Here is an 18,438-nt window from a genome sequence, read left to right on the forward strand (position 1 = left end):
ACAATGCACAGCAAATGTAAAACCTTGTGGAGTAATATAATCATTCCAACTTTAACATTTCAATTTGCATTTAGGTAGAAATTATACATGTAATAATTAATGATAATCACATCCATGATAACCTACTGTAGTAAGTAGACCTCGAGGTAAGATTATTTTGTCTAATACTATTTCCAAGGTCATGTATGAACCTCTTGCTCTACACATACATTTTTTACTGAACTATCAGAAGCTCCTTGCTCAGATAATTTAACTGATGTCAGGATGTTTACCATCATACTGTAAAATACGTATACATGCTGATGTCCAGGATAGTTAGATATAAAAAGTCACTAGGGTCAAACAGTAAAAAAATTTAAATAAATAAAATAAAATCTATAAATTTGACTGCCTTGAACCTGAGTAACACAAGTAAAGACCAGTGTTAAAGATAATTGCCTTGACATTACACATAGTGCTTCTGTGCAGGATTAGTGCCTATGTATTGATTTAAGAGAGGCTGATGTAATAGGCTGAAGCCCCCAACTTCTATTAAGCGGAGTGCAGGTGCACAGTTCCTGCTGAGATTGAAGAGTAACTGAGTTTTGTCACTTGTAAAATTGCAGCCTTTCAGCTTTGAGCTGAGGGAAATCTGATTTTCATATCTATATTCCCACATGGTGTCAAGGGTCTCCTTTATTTAGCTATCAATAAACACATGTTTGGATCACATGGCTGCTTTACAAATCAAGTTCTCTGTAAGAATAGAGTAGAATGAATCTATACTGAGAGCACAAGCAAGCAGTCTATGGGATGAATTAGGACTTACTCCAGCATAAACATGGGTACTATGGTCAACATTCATAAGGGAAAGAAGCTTTTACTGTACTTAGTTGTGACACATTTATTTAAAATGCATGCTTTTGATATTGTTGGATAATTTTATCCTTTTAGAGTTGGGACTCTGTGCTTGCTATTTTAGCACTAAGTTTCTATTTCGCTTTTTAACAGTTTGTTCACCCACACCACAACCTTGAGGGATATTACAGTCCAAACATTCCAACTGAAATGGTTCCCACACCATTGACAGACTAGTAGTTACTCAGTTAAATGATTAACTCTCCAGCAGTGGTCTTTCTGAAAAATTTAAATATAGGTTCAGATGCAGTTACAGCACAAATCTTTGCCTTCGATTTTTCTGTTGTTAATCTGATTTCAGTGCAGTATTGAATACAGTTGATCACATAATACTCATCTAAAGCAAATAGCTGCCAATCTGGGGAGTGAACAATAAAAATGCTGCTTTTCTGGAGAGTGGCTGTGCATTGAAGCAGGGAAACAGGACAATGGCGTATCTTGATGCATTGACATGCATCAATTTGCAATGATGCATAATTGGAACCTGGACCGTGTGGACACCAAATTGGGACAGTTGGAGCTGTCCACCAATCAAGAATATAAGTCCTTTCTGTGTGTTTAACTCTGGCACACCACAAGGTTCAGTATAGGTCCTTGCAATTTTCTGTTTCCCCTCCAGTGTTTAGGCAAAGTCTTCCATATTATATTTTCACATATGCAGACGACACCAAAATCTACATGCAAATTGAACCCAATGACAGCTCACAATTCTAATTTAGAAGCTTGCCTACTTGTACACAAAAGCTATCTATGTAACTGCCTGCCAATTAAATACTACTAAACCTTAGATGTAAAGGTGTTGGTAAAAATGTAATAGTCTTGGGTCATGGATGTAACTTTACATTTTGGCAACAACCTGATTAGTGCCAAAGGTTCTTGCATTGTTTTTCTAAGCCTTCTCTCTCTCTCTCTCTCTCTCTCTCTCTCTCTCTCTCTCTCTCTCTCTCTCTCTCTCTCTCTCTCTCTCTCTCTATTTAAAACCAAGAACAAACAAAACTATTTCTGAAATTATGCCAAAATATACCTTTTACATTACATGAATTCACTCCATAGACAGCAAATGAGACTATGTGGGAAAACTAAGTTTGTTCAAGTCTTTACAACCAAAGCATAACTAGTTAATTATTGCTCACAGTATATCCTTGTACCAGAGACAAAAAATATAAATAATTTAGTTGTTTTGTATTTTGAAAATGACTACATTTACAAAAAATGCAAAAGTATCTGAAACACTGCCTCTTGTTACAGGTAGATGAATTGGTCTGATGCCTAACTAAGTAATATAGAACAGAGACAGTACAGTTGTTTTCCACAGCTTTACTAAACGTTAAGGGTAAATATGGAACAACAAATGTAGTTATGACGAATACTGAAGCAGAGAAGTAGCCACCCAGCAGACAGAAAGACTTAGCACTGGCTGTGAAAAAGCAGTGTGGTAATACTAATATATAATTGACTATATAGAAGCCGTGTGTGAAAAGAAAGGACAGTAAATTAGTGATTTAAATGCAAATTTGCAGCAGCCATGACTGAAATTGTATTATGATCATCTCATTTAGATTAATAAGACTGGTGTCTCTGGAGATACAGACAAAGATTGAAGTAAACACACCTAGAGAGGCATCCTTTAAGTGAAACCTGCACAGGCATATGAAAAGATAATACCTTTCATTTTTCACTGCATCTGAAACAAAAAGTGAATTAAAAACTTCCCCGGTTCGACTCTCTTTCCCCTCATTTCTTGTCACTATCGAAATAAAAAAGTCAACAATCTGTAAAAAGACTGTTTGTGTAGAGAAAATCATCATGTCATTTGTAGCATTTGTAGCAACACCTAAATGAAGACTCAACTTTGCTAAAATAGACAAAACAACCTAACATTATCAGAATAAATGTTGTGCATATTTTTCAATGAAAATGTAATTCATTAATAACTCAGGATAATAAGTATAACAGCATTACAAAAAATGTCCCTTGTTTAACCACTTCACCATCAAATGGACGTTTGGTCTTTGGACCGTGATATCATGCAGGGGTGTGCAGCTTCGTAAAGAACAGGTGACATTTGGTCAATAATTATATTTAATATGCTGAACCCTCTTATGAGGGCCATATGTAGATTGGCATATTAATGTCTCTGCTGTTCAGAACAATAAATGTGCATTTGTCCTCAGACAGTGTATAAACCATGAAAACTCCTGCAGGTATTTAGGTATGCTTCAGTCACTTCAAATATCTCTGGAGCATTATTTTACTCAGATCGAGGAAAGCAATTATCAGTCATTACTCTCTGCTGTTGTGCTCGTTTGCTGGCTCACTGCATGTTGTTTAGTGCAGTGGATGAGTAGTTCTAATTTATAGGATGCGAGTAAGAATGATACTATAAATGCTACTCTAAAATAGGATCAATAAAAACAATCAGGAAATACATTTATATTCTTGCACTGCCTTTTCATTGCAAAGGACACACATTGTACAAGCATAAAATTAAAGAATATATTTTAATTCTCATTACAGATAGATTAATAATATTAGCCACTTTATTATGGTGGTGAAATTCTCAACTTGAGCAAAGTAAAGTTCCCACATGATTGCGTCAAATGATTGAGTTAAAAATGCAGAATGAGATAGTGAGAGATATTAGGGTAACCTATATGGTTTGATTTTGATAAAATTACTTTTTCTTATGCTGAAAGCTCTTGTAATTTCATTTATAACTCTAATCCCTTTACAATATTAACACAAGGGAAACACATTAAAGCTGCTCTAATCAATATTTAAAACAAAACAATGGTTCAAATGACTGTAATATGCAAAGTATCGCTTGTAGTGATGAACCAATAGATTAATCAGCTCACTGCTTTGGTTTTATGGCCCACAACTGTTTACTTGATTCGCTCTCAACCACCTCATTTCCAGCTGCAGTTGTTTTCAGCAAAAAAACAAAAAAAGACCCCCCCCTAAGACCCCCTGTTACACTACCTGTCCAGCAGCAAATGGCAGACAGATAAAGTTAACAACTAACTGGTGAACATAATGGAGTATTTAGTAGCTTAAGAGCCAGGTATTTCTCAAACAGCTAAGAAGTGAAAATTGGATTTACATTAATCAGATGGCCAGAAACACGATTCCAAATTAATGCTACTTTTGACTCTGCTGGATGAGAGAATAGGCAATCAACAAAAAAAAAACAACAACAAACAACTGTTAAAGCCAGTTGAAGGACTTCTGTCCTGTTAGGCTGCCAGTGAATTTGCATGTTTTATCCCATTTACTATAAATTACATATATTTTACCTCACAGCTATTGCAAGCCACGCTTCTGTGCTTTAGAAGTTTTAAATGTACTTTTTCTACCATTCCAGGCATCCATTAGTTTCCATTATTTTCTTCATGATATGAAAATCCATTAGACTCAATACTTTGAGTTGTGTAACCAATCACAGTGAACAGCAAGTCTACATTAAGTTACATTATTGCAGTGAGGTCATGAATTAAACACAATAGCTGCCTGGAATTAAAGAAAAACACATCAAAAAGTGTAACAATTGTCAGCAAAAATGTCAAGTATGCATTAGAGCTGAAACCTTAAACACACTGTTATGGTTCTTTAATGACAACAGAAGAATAATTTCTTGTGCTGACATTCATATTAAAACAAGATCATCAGTTACTGATCCACCTCCTAAAAATCAGAGGAAACGCTAACATGGCCATCTATTCAGGGTCTCCTGGTTTCTCATTACTTCACCATCTGTGTATAGTTGCACTATGGACGAAGTGGGCTTTTACCAAGGATGCTGCTTGACAGTAACTCAATTTCCAATGGCCACATGGTGTCTTGGTTTATAACAGTGGTTATCAAATTATGAACCCAATTACAAGCCAGAGGCTTAAACAGTTTGAAATGGGACAGCTGCATTGTACTACACTTTAAAATGGTAAACATTCATTGTCAGTGACCATAATATAAAATGTTTGGGTTACTTCAAGCGAGGGTCTCTAATGATGATGCAGTTTGTGAGTTCTGGAGTAAAAATCAACAAAGCGTCAGGATTTTGCCATCTCAATGAAGTGGCAGTTTGCTTGCTTTGATTACTCAGTATCATCTGAGCCAAAATGATGTTCTTGTCATCACTGAAACATTTCTGTAGAAATAATTATCAGGCTCAGAGTTGAATTTTACTCATAATTGTAACATTCAGTGCCAAAACAGGGCAACGAGGAAAACAAGGGATTGGACCCAGATGCAGACACTGGAGGCAGAACAGGTGCAGTTCAGTGATTTAATGAGAAAAGTCAATAAACAAAGGCTTACAGAATGGTGAGGCAGGCAACAGGTCAAAAAACAGAAAGCAGTCCACAACAGGCAGAAGATCCAAAAACCGGGATACAAATACCAGGGAAATGGCTGGACCACAAGGCACATGAACTAAGACAACCTGACACAGAACAAGGGACGCACACAGACTATATACACAGGTGAGGGCAGGATAACTAGACACAGGTGACATTAATTAGGGTGGAGCAAACAATCAAAACTGGAGGGAAAAGCAAACAAAGACAGGGAGTAAAACTACACAAGACACATGAGGCAGCACACTACAAAATAAAACAGGAAATAACAATACCCAAGACCCAAAACCATGACAAATTGTCAATACTATAAATTGTTTCTGTTGTTTATAATTGCCTCATAGTCATTTTATCTCTCATTAAAGGGCACACTCTGTTTAGGTGAAGTGGGCACTCTAAATTTCATGACGGTGTGTGTCTATGTGTTGGCCTTGTGGTGGACTGCGGTGTACCCTGCCTCTTGCCCAATTTATGGGCATCCTCTGTGACCCTGCACAGGACACACAGGTATAATTAATGGATGGGTGATGTTTGTTCCAGGGTATTACTTCTGACTTAGTGCTCAGAAAGTTGGAAAGAAGCAAACACAACCATGTGTGCACTCATGTATTCCGCCGCCTCTCTTCTGCAGTCAAATTAGGTCACATTATGTTTGGATTATCTGCTTGATGAAAGATGTATTCAAATTCTAAATTTAGAAAAACTGGAACCATGTTTTTAATTCTAACTTGAGCCTGACTTAAAGCATTTTGTGTTTTTTACCATTGATATTTATTTTAATCAGCAGGAAATTATGATCCAAAGCATGGTCCTTCACACTGTACAGGGTCATGCAGATTCACACCGTGTGTAACACACGGTGTGTGAATAGTCGAGCTTTGTGTGCTCTTCACTGAAGGATTGGTCCGCAGAGGCTCATACTGCACAGAGCGACTGACATTAATGTAAAACAGATAAGCTTAAATAGATTATTTGATTCTTAGTGTTTGAAACATTTCTCAGTTTGACATCAAAGATGCATTTCTGCATTTATATGCATTACATCCTTCTGCATTTGGCACTGATAGGCGGAAAAATGCCATTTGCCATTCCAGCAGGAGCAAACACGTACACGTATTTTATTTCTCTCTCGCTGAAACACATTGTACTTTGATTTGTTATTATCATTATTATTATTATTACTCGCTCAGAATGAAATGCATGAGAAACGACCTATTGTAAGACAAAGAGACATCATCTCTCGGTTTGGGGATGTTGGTCAGGAAAGGACGTGTCTCCTCCCTGTTCCTCAGCCCGCCTCATCTGTCGGTCTCTCAGAGTCTCACAGGGCAGGTAAAGCGCCCTCAATGCCAAACTGGCTGCAGTGCGCACTGGCAAATGTTAGCTGTTGAGCGCACATTGTTCCTCCTTGAAGAAGATTATTCCGTCGGTATTTGAGTGGTTAATGTTATTTTGGTTTTGTGGATATCACAGGAAGGAGAAGAAGCATGTCAAAAGGTGTCATTAAACTTTACTGGAGGCAGAAACAATGAGAGGAATCTGAAAATCTCACTCTGCAGATTGAGGTGAGTTGATCTTTATCTCAGTAAACAGCTTGTTGATCTTGCATTTGATCCGGACTATTCCAGTGTGGAAGAATCAGCTGTAGCCTGTTGTTTCACTGTATGCTTGCATATTATAGCTACTATTGACTCATGTCACGTTTCTAACTTATGTCTCTTTATAAATAAGTATCACAAACTGCCACGGGACAACTGCATTTTAACTTCTAAAGCCACTTTTTTTGTTCTTACTCACCTTCACTCTTAGTCCGGTTTGTCTCGTGAAGAAATGAAATAACGATATTTTCAAACAAAGATCAATGACTCATCAGTCAAGAGGACTACTGTATGTGGATGTGGTTCATTCGTTCAGTGCGATAGTCTAAGATCTTTGTAAGGGAAAATCCACCCTAAAAGGAATGTGTATTGTGCTTTTTGATTGTAGAAGTTAGAAGTTATCATCTAAGCTGGAAAACAGAACGTCAAGACTTGAATTGATGAAGTCATCAGATGACACTGTGGAGTGACTGACATTATGTTTTATTTGAGTTTTATTTGAAGACAGCTGTGATCAGAAAATGTGCCCATATTACAGCAAAATCACCATGGCTGTACCATGGCACCATGGCAGTATCCTGAAGGCATCATCTGCAGTGTGTTTCTGTGATGTTTAGCTCATTTTAACAAGACTTGTCAAATCTACAAATAAAAAATGTGTTGTATAACATTAGAGATGTTTTAATTCTGGTTTATGGTCAACCTTTCAGTGTTAAAAGTACTTAGTAAAATAAACCCATCTCATCTTACAAGGCTTGTACACATGCTTTTAACATGCACATCATAACTCATAGTTGATCTTCCTCTATAATGCAAGTTAGATATTAAGTAGGCATCAAAGCAATTTTAATTGAAACAAATGTTTTTAGAATCCCTTGAAATCTACACATATATTGAAAATAATACTTTCACACTATCACTGTTGTCTGACAGCGCAATGTATTTTCATTAAATGCAATGCTTTTTATATGCTCCAAAAGAAAATAAACATTGTTTTATATTTTCTAGATTCCACCCTGTTATTTCTGGAGAAATACTGAAAACATTTTTCCAGATTGTTGCCCATGAACTATACAAAAATACAAAATAATTGACTTTGTCTGGGTCACAACATGTATGTTCACTGCTGTAATGGATGTCCTTCTTTTCACAGAGTGACTTATGGGAAGTGTTAGCCATGGATACAGCAGAGCAACTAAACACGACTCAAGTGGAAGATTCACAAGCTGAACATAAACTAAACTCAACGACAGACACGATAAATGATGAGAACTTTTTGAAGCTGGACGACAGCACAAAGTTGGTTGGAGTTCAAGTTATTCTCATCCTTGCTTACAGCACAATCATACTGTTTGGAGTAATTGGAAACTCCTTAGTGATATATGCTGTCTACAAGTTTAAAAATCTACGAACTGTTACCAATTTCTTTATTGTAAACTTAGCTGTGGCAGACCTGCTGGTGAACACGCTGTGTTTGCCTTTCACCCTTGTCTACACTCTGTATGGCGAGTGGAAGTTTGGTCAGGTGTTGTGCTTCATGCTGCCATGTGCTCAAGGCCTGGCAGTGCACGTGTCCACCATCACCTTGAACGTCATCGCCCTGGACCGCCACAGGTGCATCGTCTACCACATGGAGACCAAGATGTCCAAAGACATGTGCGCTGTGGTCATTGTCATCACGTGGGCCGTTAGCGCCCTGTTGGCCAGCCCGCTCGCCATCTTCAGGGAGTACGGGACGTTTGATCTTTCACCGGACAAGTCTATTCAGGTGTGTACGGAGAAGTGGCCGGAAAGCAGCATGAACGGAAGCATCTACAGTATATCAGCGCTTCTGGTTCAATACGGTTTACCTTTAACCATCAACTCTGTTGCCTACATCCGCATCTGGAATAAGCTGAAGAATCACATGACTTACGGAGGTCGAAATGACCGCCATCAGCACAGGAAGAAGACCACTAAGATGCTGCTGACCATGGTGGTGGTCTTCGCTGTCAGCTGGTTGCCTTTGCATGCATTCCAGTTGGCTGTTGACATCGACAGCACTGTGTTGGATATGAAGGACTTTAAGCTGCTTTTCACTGTGTTCCATATTGTGGCTATGTGCTCGACATTTGTCAATCCCATCCTGTATGGGTGGATGAACAACAACTACAGGACAGCCTTTTTGTCTGTGTGTAAGTGTTACCAGCCCTTCAGTTTGTGCTCCAAAGGCAGAGAGACACAAAAAGATGAAGACAGGGTTTGTACAAATTGCAAATCAACAAATGTCTAACTTGCACAGTCAGAAAGGGTCATTGATAATCATATGTATTAAGAAAGTAAGTAAGTTGTAAGTTTGTATTTGGATTTATGTGGGCATTTAGGCCTCTCAAAATGAGGGATGATGAAAATGATATATGGGTTGGAAGAAATTACTTTAAATGTTTAAAAAAAGGGCTTCAACTTTAAACTAACTAAATTACCATCACAAAGGTGGTTCAAACTAGCGCACATTCCAATCAGTACTTGTCAACTCAGAAGTATTGATGAGTCAAGCTATGATGGATATTCCTCTTTGTTGATGCAGTTTGTCTTGTGCCTATACATGTATGATTTTTCAGACTGTTTTTCTTGATGTATTAAATGATTTGAATCTTACATTTGGGCACAGATGACGCAACCTTTGGAGCTCTGTGAATCGCATGTCCCTCTCACTTTTCAAAATCCTATTTTTGTCCCTCTCACTTTTATTGTTGAAGGCTGATTTTCTTACTAAAGTCTCTCTGAACATTGTTCTCTTATTATCCTGCCACCATAGTCCAGATGAGAGATCTGAGCTGATAAAAATGTTGATACACTCATCTGAGTCACCTTCACTTATTACCTTGAGCTCAGAGCAATGAGCTTATGGAGCAGCAGCAAGTTGCTTTGCAGACTTTTTCTGCCCTGGGTTTTGCCTCTACATACAACCTGCTGTACCTTATTGGTGAACGTTGTTGTGGCTGTATGCAAAGGAATACCTGCAGAAACTATGCAGAGATTAAAAATGTATTGCCAACTACGTTTTTCGGGTATAAAAAATTATTTACTCTATATTAAAAAGACTAAAAAGTTGCTAGAATTGAACATTGGTCAAAAATAAGATAGTACCACAGGGCTCTTTGTAGTAAAGATGCAAATACAACGTTATCAGGTATCTATAAAGGAAAGTAAACATGATTTTAAATAAGGTTACAATACAGAGGTTTCATAGCATTTCTATGTTTTGTATAAATATATATCTATAGTTTTTTTCACTTCATTGTGGCTCCCCCCTTGAGACTACCCTCGCTTGAACAAAAATTAAAAATATATAACCATAATATAACCATCTTCCTTTTCTGACCCTTAGTAGAAAAGGAAAAAAGCTCATATCTGTGCCATACTATAAAGTCAAACTGATTTATTATTGCTGACAAATGTTAATAACTGACATTCAACATAATATGACCCACTATTGTTGCAGTGTTTGTAAGTGTGATTGTGTCACTTAAGGATTAAAGGGTGAGGTGTTGGGGTGTTTACATTATTTTATACAATATTTTTCTCTTAACGACTGTGTCAAGCTATCAGGTCTGTACCATAACAGTATAGGATAATTGAAACACCAAAAACAGGAAGATCATATCTAATAAACCCCTTTCCAAAATTCATTATAATTACTTTGCAACATTCTGGTAAGTGAATCAGCCTTCATAGTACTTTAATTTGGTTAAATGAAGCAGAGAGCCCATTTAAATCATTGGTGCACTTTTGAAGCTTGAACAAGGGCCAATGCCTAACTTTTCTGTACCATAAAAGCCTCTCACAGCAGCATGGATTTCAGCCATATTTTCAGTCCAGCCAGTTGTTTGAACAAAAATAACATTAAATGCTCAAGTTTCACAACTATGTCAAAACCTCAATGTGTTTCCCTTATATATTGTACATTTTTGCAGTGTTCATGAGGTATCATCTCTAGGTTCTTGTATGCTATTCAAAAGTAGCTCAGTTTACCTGGCATACTTGATTATATAATTATGATATTGTTACCACCACTGGTATCATATGAAGTCATAATAACACGTAGTATAAGTTTTCATTAGATGAGATACAGTGGTGTGAAAAAGTGTTTGCCCCCTTCCTGATTTCTTATTTTTTTTGCATGTTTGTCATACTTAAATGTTTCAGATCATCAAACAAATTTAAATATTAGTCAAAAATAACACAAGTAAACACAAAATGCAGTTTTTAAATGAAGGTTGTTATTATTAAGGGAAAACAAAATCCAAACCTACATGGCCCTGTGTGAAAAAGTGATTGCCCCCTAAACCTAATAACTGGTTGGGCCACCCTTAGCAGCAGCAACTGCAATCAGGCATTTGCAATAACTTGCAATGAGTCTTTTACAGCGCTGTGGAGGAATTTTGGCCCACTCATCTTTGCAGAATTGTTGTAATTCAGCCACATTGGAGGGTTTTCGAGCATGAACTGCCTTTTTAAGGTCATGCCACAGCATCTCAATAGGATTCAGGTTAGGACTTTGACTAGGCCACTCCAAAGTCTTCATTTTGTTCTTCTTCAGCCATTCAGAGGTGGACTTGCTGGTGTGTTGTGGATCATTGTCCTGCTGTAGAACCCAAGTTCGCGTCAGCTTGAGGTCACAAACAGATGGCCGGACATTCTCCTTCAGGAGTTTTTGGTAGACAGCAGAATTCATGGTTCCATTTATCACACCGAGGTCAACATCCAGGTCCTGAAGCAGCAAAACAGCCCCAGACCATCACACTACCGCCACCATATTTTACAGTTGGTATGATGTTCCTTTTCTGAAATGCGGTGTTACTTTTACGCCAGATGTAATGGGACACACACCTTCCAAAAAGTTCAACTTTTGTCTCGTCAGTCTACAGAGTATTTTCCCAAAAGTCTTGGGGATCATCAAGATGTTTTCTGCCAAAAATGAGATGAACTTTAATGTTCTTTTTGCTCAGTAGAGGTTTTGGTCTTGGAACTCTGCCATGCAGGCCATTTTTGCCCAGTCTCTTTCTTATGGTGGAGTCATGAACACTGACCTTAACTAAGGCAAGTGAGGCCTGCAGTTCTTTGGATGTTGTTGTGGGGTCTTTTGTGACCTCTTGGATGAGTCGTTGCTGCACTCTTGGGGTAATTTTGGTCGGCCGGCCACTCCTGGCAAGGTTCACCACTGTTCCATGTTTTCGCCATTTGTGGATAATGGTTGGTTCGCTGGAGTCCCAAAGCTTTAGAAATGGCTTTATAACCTTTTCCAGACCTCAATTACTTTCTTTCTCATTTGTTCCTGAATTTCTTTGGATCTCGGGATGATGTCTAGCTTTTGAAGATCTTTTTTGTTCTACTTCACTTTGTCAGGCAGGTCCTATTTAAGTGATTTCTTGATTGAGAACAAGTGTGGCAGTAATCAAGCCTGGGTGTGGCTAGAGAAATTGAACTCAGGTGTGATAAACCACAGTTAAGTTATGTTTTAACAGGTGGGGCAATCACTTTTTTACACAGGGCCATGTAGGTTTGGATTTTGTTTTCCCTTAATAATAACAACCTTCATTTAAAAGCTGCAATTTATGTTTACTTGTTTTATCTTTGACTAATTATTAAATTTGTTTGATGATCTGAAACATTTAAGTGTGACAAACATGCAAAAAAAAAAAGAAATCAGGAAGGGAGAAAACACTTTTTCACACCACTGTATATCAGTGTTGGAATGTATACGTAACTCTAAAAAGGCGGTATTATGTTTTTCATACTTTTATTGTTTTGTTACTTTTGTAGTTTTACAATCGGCATCTCATAACTGGAAAATTAAAAACTTTTGTAGATATTTGGAAATATTAATGTTTAATCAACGTTGAAAAAACTTCATTGCTTAATGAAATGTTATATAAGTAAAATATGCTGCTGGAATCAGTTATCAATTATATTACTGGGTTATTAAGTGCTTATGGCTAAAATATTTAAAAATGTCAAACATTGATTGGTTCCTGACTATATAATTAATGGATTAATTGAAAATATAATCTACAGATTAATCACTAGTTGCCTACTCAGGTCCCTTTTCAAGAAGTAGTTTTACTGACTTACCTGGAACTTTGCTATGTAAAAACTGGAATGCCCGTCAAAATGACACATGGACCGTATAAAAAGATCTGCTCTGGGTTTTGCTCAGCAAAGATATTCAGATAACTGAGAAAACCAGATTAGTTGAAGAAGCCTCTGGATTAATCTTTGATGCCACCTGTTGAATGTTAGTCCTATAATATATATGTGGATCTCTTTGACATACTAGATGTTAGATTACCTTCTTGTTTATTTTGAGTTGAAAGACTATCTATGGGTTTAAATGAGTGGTCAATGATAACTGTCAGGATTCAGGGATAAATGGACTGGGAAACCAGCAACGCTGCAGAGTTTTGTGTTGATTTTCAGTGGAATAGTCATTTGATTCATTGTGTTCAGATGTTGCTAAATGGACATTCAATGGACATGCCATAATGTCCCACATATTATTAGCCTGGCGGGACATATTAATAGTAATATCTTGTCAATTGTGAGCAATCAAGCCAAGTTAAAAAGTGGTGGTGGTGAATTTTACTGCGTGCTATATAATATACAATTATACAAAAAAATGGACAAATAAATATCAAATACATGTGAATTCATGGCACATGTGAAATGGAGAAACTGACGTGAAATACATACCACTAATTAATCAGCCTTGATGTTTAATGGGGTCTTTGTTGTGTGGTCTGAGCCACACTCTCAGAGGGATGCAGATGTTTATGTGTGTTTGCATGATGTATTAAGTAGGAAACTGAAATAGGATTTCTTATTAGACAGACGAGAGGAGTTCCTCCCCCTCCCCGACTTGTCTTTGTTTTCAGCGAACATCCTAATTACCACTATTTGCTTGTACAGTGATTACAGCGGTGCACTGGTTTTGAAGAGCCCTTCCTGTTGACCAGATCCTTAAAGATTTACTTGTGTGTGCGTGAGTAGCCGAGGGACTGGGACATTAGCTCTACATCTCCATTTTTAGTAAGCTATTCATGGTGTATTCAGCACTAAATCAATAATTGTTTCTTTAATTGTCTCATGTTATTGAGCAGCAGCTGCTGCCACAAAGTGTACCCTCAGGAGGAGGACACTTGCTAATCAAGTAAAATGAACAGCAGCTTTGAAACTAATTAAATTCATCCTTTTTTTGCTGATGGTCTTGTCTTTTGGCTTTCATAAGAAAAAGCACTTACATCACTCCCCATGTCTGTCTCCATGGTTTTCCATCCATATTTATTCATATTTGATTAATGGCCTTTTGTCAGTAGACTGAGTATCGATTTGGTCAAATAATTGTATTTCTATTGTGAAATAATTAAGTGGGGTTGGTAGTGAAACACGGTGTGACAGCATATTAATCTGAGATGGCTCCCGCATGCAGTACATAGAGTCCGTTTTGGTTAATGGAGGCTCATCGCATTCTTTAACCACTTGAGTCCATTTAAGTGGGATTTCGGTACGATACATAATATTTATTAAGGGCACGATTAGTTGTAGTAATCAATTATTCACTTAAGCAGAAAATTCACCATGTATGAAGTAAAACTGCCCAACATTTGTGGGCTTCAACTTTTCAAATTTGTGAGCTCGTCATATTATTGTAATTTAGAGTGTTTGGACCAATGGACAGATGAAATAGGAAAGAGAAATTTTAAAGCTGCATACATTTTTGGAAATAACAGTCCTGACATTATATTGCCTTATGAAATTGTTATACTGTAGCTAACGTGAGCTACAGTGTTACACATCCAGCAGCCATGGAGCAATGCATTCATTTTGAGTAATTTGTTTTGCCACCTGAAGAATGTTTGGTCAAACATTCATCTGCGTTGTAGCTGTGGTTTGATCTACAGCCTTGCAAGCTTGCTAGATGTTTGACTTTCTTCCTTAACTTTGTCGCTAAATTTGTCTGTTTTCTGTTTGGTGATTTATCAGAGATTTCTTAATGGAAACAACCACCTGTGGTAGTAATTCAAGCTGCTGAGAGTCATCCGTAAAATGTATGAACCATGAAACCAGCTCGGTGGAACTGTGGAGTTGGGTAATAATTCTGTGTGTTTGTCACTACAAGCCACACCTTTCACTTGATTTAATGTTAATGTAAAAAATGTGATTAAAGCAGCTTTAAGACATCTGTTTGCAGGCTCTGGTAACTTGTGATGGGCATTTCTGCTTGTTTGTTTGATATTTTATTGTTATAGTTTGCGGTTTTGTCATTTTCTGTTTTATTTTGTAGTGTGCTCCTCTCCTTGTGTGTCTTGTGGTTTTATTTCCTGTCTTTGTTTGCTTTCCCTCCTGTTTTAATTGTTGGCCCCTCCTTGATTGTTTGCACCTGTGTCTCGTTGTCTCACCTCCCTTAGGGTATGTAGTCCAGGTCTTTTCCTTTGTTTATTGTGTTGCCATTATGTGCATTTTTCATTGTACCGTGTACCTGTGCCCAGTTCCTGGCATTTCTTACCGTGAGTTTTTTTGTATGGATTCTTTGTCTCCCTTGGAATGTGTCGGGATTTTGGACTTGTTGGACTAATTTCTTGGTTTCAACCATTGCCAGCCGGTAACCCATTTCCCATTACCTGGACCTGTATCTGCCTACCTGCCTGTTACCTGTTTGTTGCCTGTCTGCCTACTGGTTTATCTGCCTGTAAGCTACTTCACCCAATAAATACTGTAGTCATCTGGCTAACTCATCCTCATACCGCTTCCTGGTCTTCTGCATTTGGGTCCACCTTTCCATTTTAGATTCAGTTGAAATCAAGCGCAGACATTTTATATACTCCTTAATGGAGAGGACAATATTATCCAGACCCTGGCTTGCGACTCTTCCCATTATGGTAGAGAACCTTGCGGCAACCTCCAGCATGAGACAAGGTTTGCAGCCCTACTTAGACTCCCGGCCCGCTAGCAACCAGCCAGACTCCCGGCCTGCCAGTCATCAGCCTGCACCCCAGCCTGCTGGTCCACAGCTCATATTCCTGCATGCTTACCTCCTGCGTGCTAGTCTCCAGTCAGCATCTCAGCCTGCAAACCAGGTGGTACCTCAGTCTGTTGCTGTCTTGGCGCCTTCTGGGACTCCCAGGACACTCTGCTGGATCGCGGTGGCCCCCTGTCCCAGGACACTGTGCTGGATCGCAGCGGCAGCCATCTCTAGTCGCTGCTGAACTCTCTGCTGGGTCGCAGCAGCACCCTCCTTCTCTACCGGAGTGGCAGGCTCCGGGTTCCTGGGCATCACTGGTTCTGCCAGCTCCTCTACCAGTCTCACCGTTGGTGGCTCCCTGTCCTGCTGTCCCATCGCCAGGCCCTGAGCTGGTTCTCCGGCCACCGGAAGGGTTTTGTCTTCGCCACCGGCCTCCATTGACCTCCTGCCTGTGTCACCAGCCTTCCACCAGGCCTCCAGTTGTTTTTGGTCTTCAACGTGGGGGGGTGGGTGATGATATTTTATTGTTATAGTTTGTGGTTTTGTCACTTCCTGTTATTTTGTAGTGTGTTCCTCTCCTTGTGTGTTATGTGGTTTTACTTCCTGTCATTGTTTGCTTTCCCTCCAGTTTTGATTATTGGCCCCTCCTTGATTGTTTGCACCTGTGTCTTGTTGTCTCACCTCCCTTAGGGTATTTAGTCCAGGTCTTTTCCTTTGTTTTCATTGTACCGTGTTCCTGTGCCCAGTTCTTGGCATTTCTTATGAATTTCTTATGAATTTTTTTGTCTCCCTTGGACCGTGTCTGGATTTTGGACTTTACACTTTACATGCTATCTGTCAGATTTGCTTAGCCTTGTTGGACTCATTTCTTGGTTTCAACCACTACCAGCCGGTAACCCATTTCCCATTACCTGGACCTGTATCTGCTTACCTGCCTGTAAGCTACTTCACCCAATACATACTGTAGTCATCTGACTACTTCATCTTCATACCGCTTCCTGGTCTTCTGCATTTGGGTCCTCGCACTGCACAAAATTATATACTCAATCAATAATTATTTGCAGAATGAAATCAGCACATTACAGGTAAACATACTACATGTACAGTATGCCTGGTACAGACTGTAGGCTTTTCTTAATCTCAAAACATACAACTCAATGCATTAGTTTGACTGCAATGTTTTCTGTTGTCATGTGTGACGGTCAAAGACATAAAAAAATTATACTTTAGCTCCCCCCTGTGTCTCAACAGGGTCTTACTACAGCAGCAAGAGTCAGTGTGTGCAGTGGACTGAATCATAGATGTAAGCGTATTGATGCTACTGGTGAGCCTTACTATTCTTAAACAGTGTACTTGTCTGTATCCTGCAGTACGGTCAGTGGAAAGTTTTAGGGGTTTATTAACTAGTAGAAAGCTATATATATATATATATATATTCAGCCTGGAACTGGATGTTGACTGCAATTTTAAATAAAGTTCTGTAGTTTTGAAAAACACAACATGAATAAGGACGGACCTACTGGCTTGGCGTGCTTTATTCTCAGCACTCAGTTGTGTTAACTGTCTGTAGCAGAGACACAAGTGGAAATATTTTCATCTCACAATCAAGCCAACAACTCCTTTAAAAAATGAACAATACAGTATGTTACACCATTGAAACATACATTCTTGTTTGAATTATTTAATGGATGATGATCAATCTTCTTTTAAAGGAACCCAAATTAGGAAGAACAGGGGGAATAAAATCATATCTTAATGTACAGAACCCTTGGTCTATACTAAATGGGCTGCTGTAAAGAAGCTGCCTTTTGCTAGCTACAGAATCAATACTGGTGTTACAAGGAGGTGTATTACATCACCTTGTATTCTCTTTTGTCTTTTTGTTCCCATTTTCAGACACTTGTGTCCTGGGGCTCCGGTCTACCAGTCTGCTAAGCAGCGGTGGTCGAATACATCACTGTAGGCGGTCTCACAAGGTGGCTACTGGCCAGTGCTGATGTCTTTTTCCTCAAAAAGAACAGATGATGAAGACCAGGCTACACAGATTAACCACAAACACCAGATGAACCAGCTACCTCTCATTGCATGCATGTTGAATTTCAGATGAAGTTAAGTTATAATTAGACAGTTTATTGGCTCAAATGTGGGACTGGATTGTGTTATAAGCAGAAGCGAAATTAATCGTTTTTAGATTTCTCTTCTGCTTTTAACAGAGATTAGATTTTCTGGTGGACAGATCCCTGTGTGTACACTGAACAACATCTGCAGGAGTTCCCATCCTTATAGACACATTATATAAGGTCGCAGATGACTCTGTCATAGTGAATTTTTAAGAGGGGAGCGATTCTGCTCATGGCCCAGTGGTTGATGATTTTGTTCAGTGGTGGTTTTTAAAACTGAATGCAACCAAAACTAAAGATATGTGTTTAAATTTTTAGAAGGAAGTCTAACACACTCATTCAGACATTTACTCATTAAGGGTCAGATCAATGATCAGCTTCAGTGTTAAAAATATATCTGGGTACTATAATTGATAATAAGCTGACATTCAACGACAACACAGTGGCAATTTGTAAAAAAGCCCAGC

At 38.5% G+C, this 18,438-nt stretch overlaps 1 protein-coding gene across 3 annotated transcripts; it reads left to right on the forward strand.

The window, feature by feature from the left end:
* Positions 1 to 5,523: 5,523 nt before the first annotated feature.
* npy2r (neuropeptide Y receptor Y2) lies at positions 5,524 to 10,735 on the forward strand. 3 transcript variants are annotated; one of them, XM_044189867.1, is made up of 3 exons: positions 5,524 to 5,759; positions 6,726 to 6,817; positions 8,004 to 10,735. In XM_044189867.1, exon 3 carries the CDS (start codon positions 8,028 to 8,030, stop codon positions 9,120 to 9,122), a length of 1,095 nt encoding a protein of 364 aa, XP_044045802.1. In that variant the 5' UTR covers positions 5,524 to 5,759; positions 6,726 to 6,817; positions 8,004 to 8,027; the 3' UTR covers positions 9,123 to 10,735. The 3 variants fall into 3 exon arrangements, with proteins under 3 accessions (XP_044045802.1, XP_044045801.1, XP_044045800.1); XM_044189866.1 differs by lacking the exon at positions 5,524 to 5,759 and adding an exon at positions 6,376 to 6,584; XM_044189865.1 differs by lacking the exon at positions 5,524 to 5,759 and having other exon boundaries at positions 6,596 to 6,817.
* Positions 10,736 to 18,438: the final 7,703 nt, after the last annotated feature.

Source organism: Siniperca chuatsi, linkage group LG3 (assembly GCF_020085105.1).
Source record: "Siniperca chuatsi isolate FFG_IHB_CAS linkage group LG3, ASM2008510v1, whole genome shotgun sequence".
Lineage (NCBI taxonomy): Eukaryota > Metazoa > Chordata > Actinopteri > Centrarchiformes > Sinipercidae > Siniperca > Siniperca chuatsi.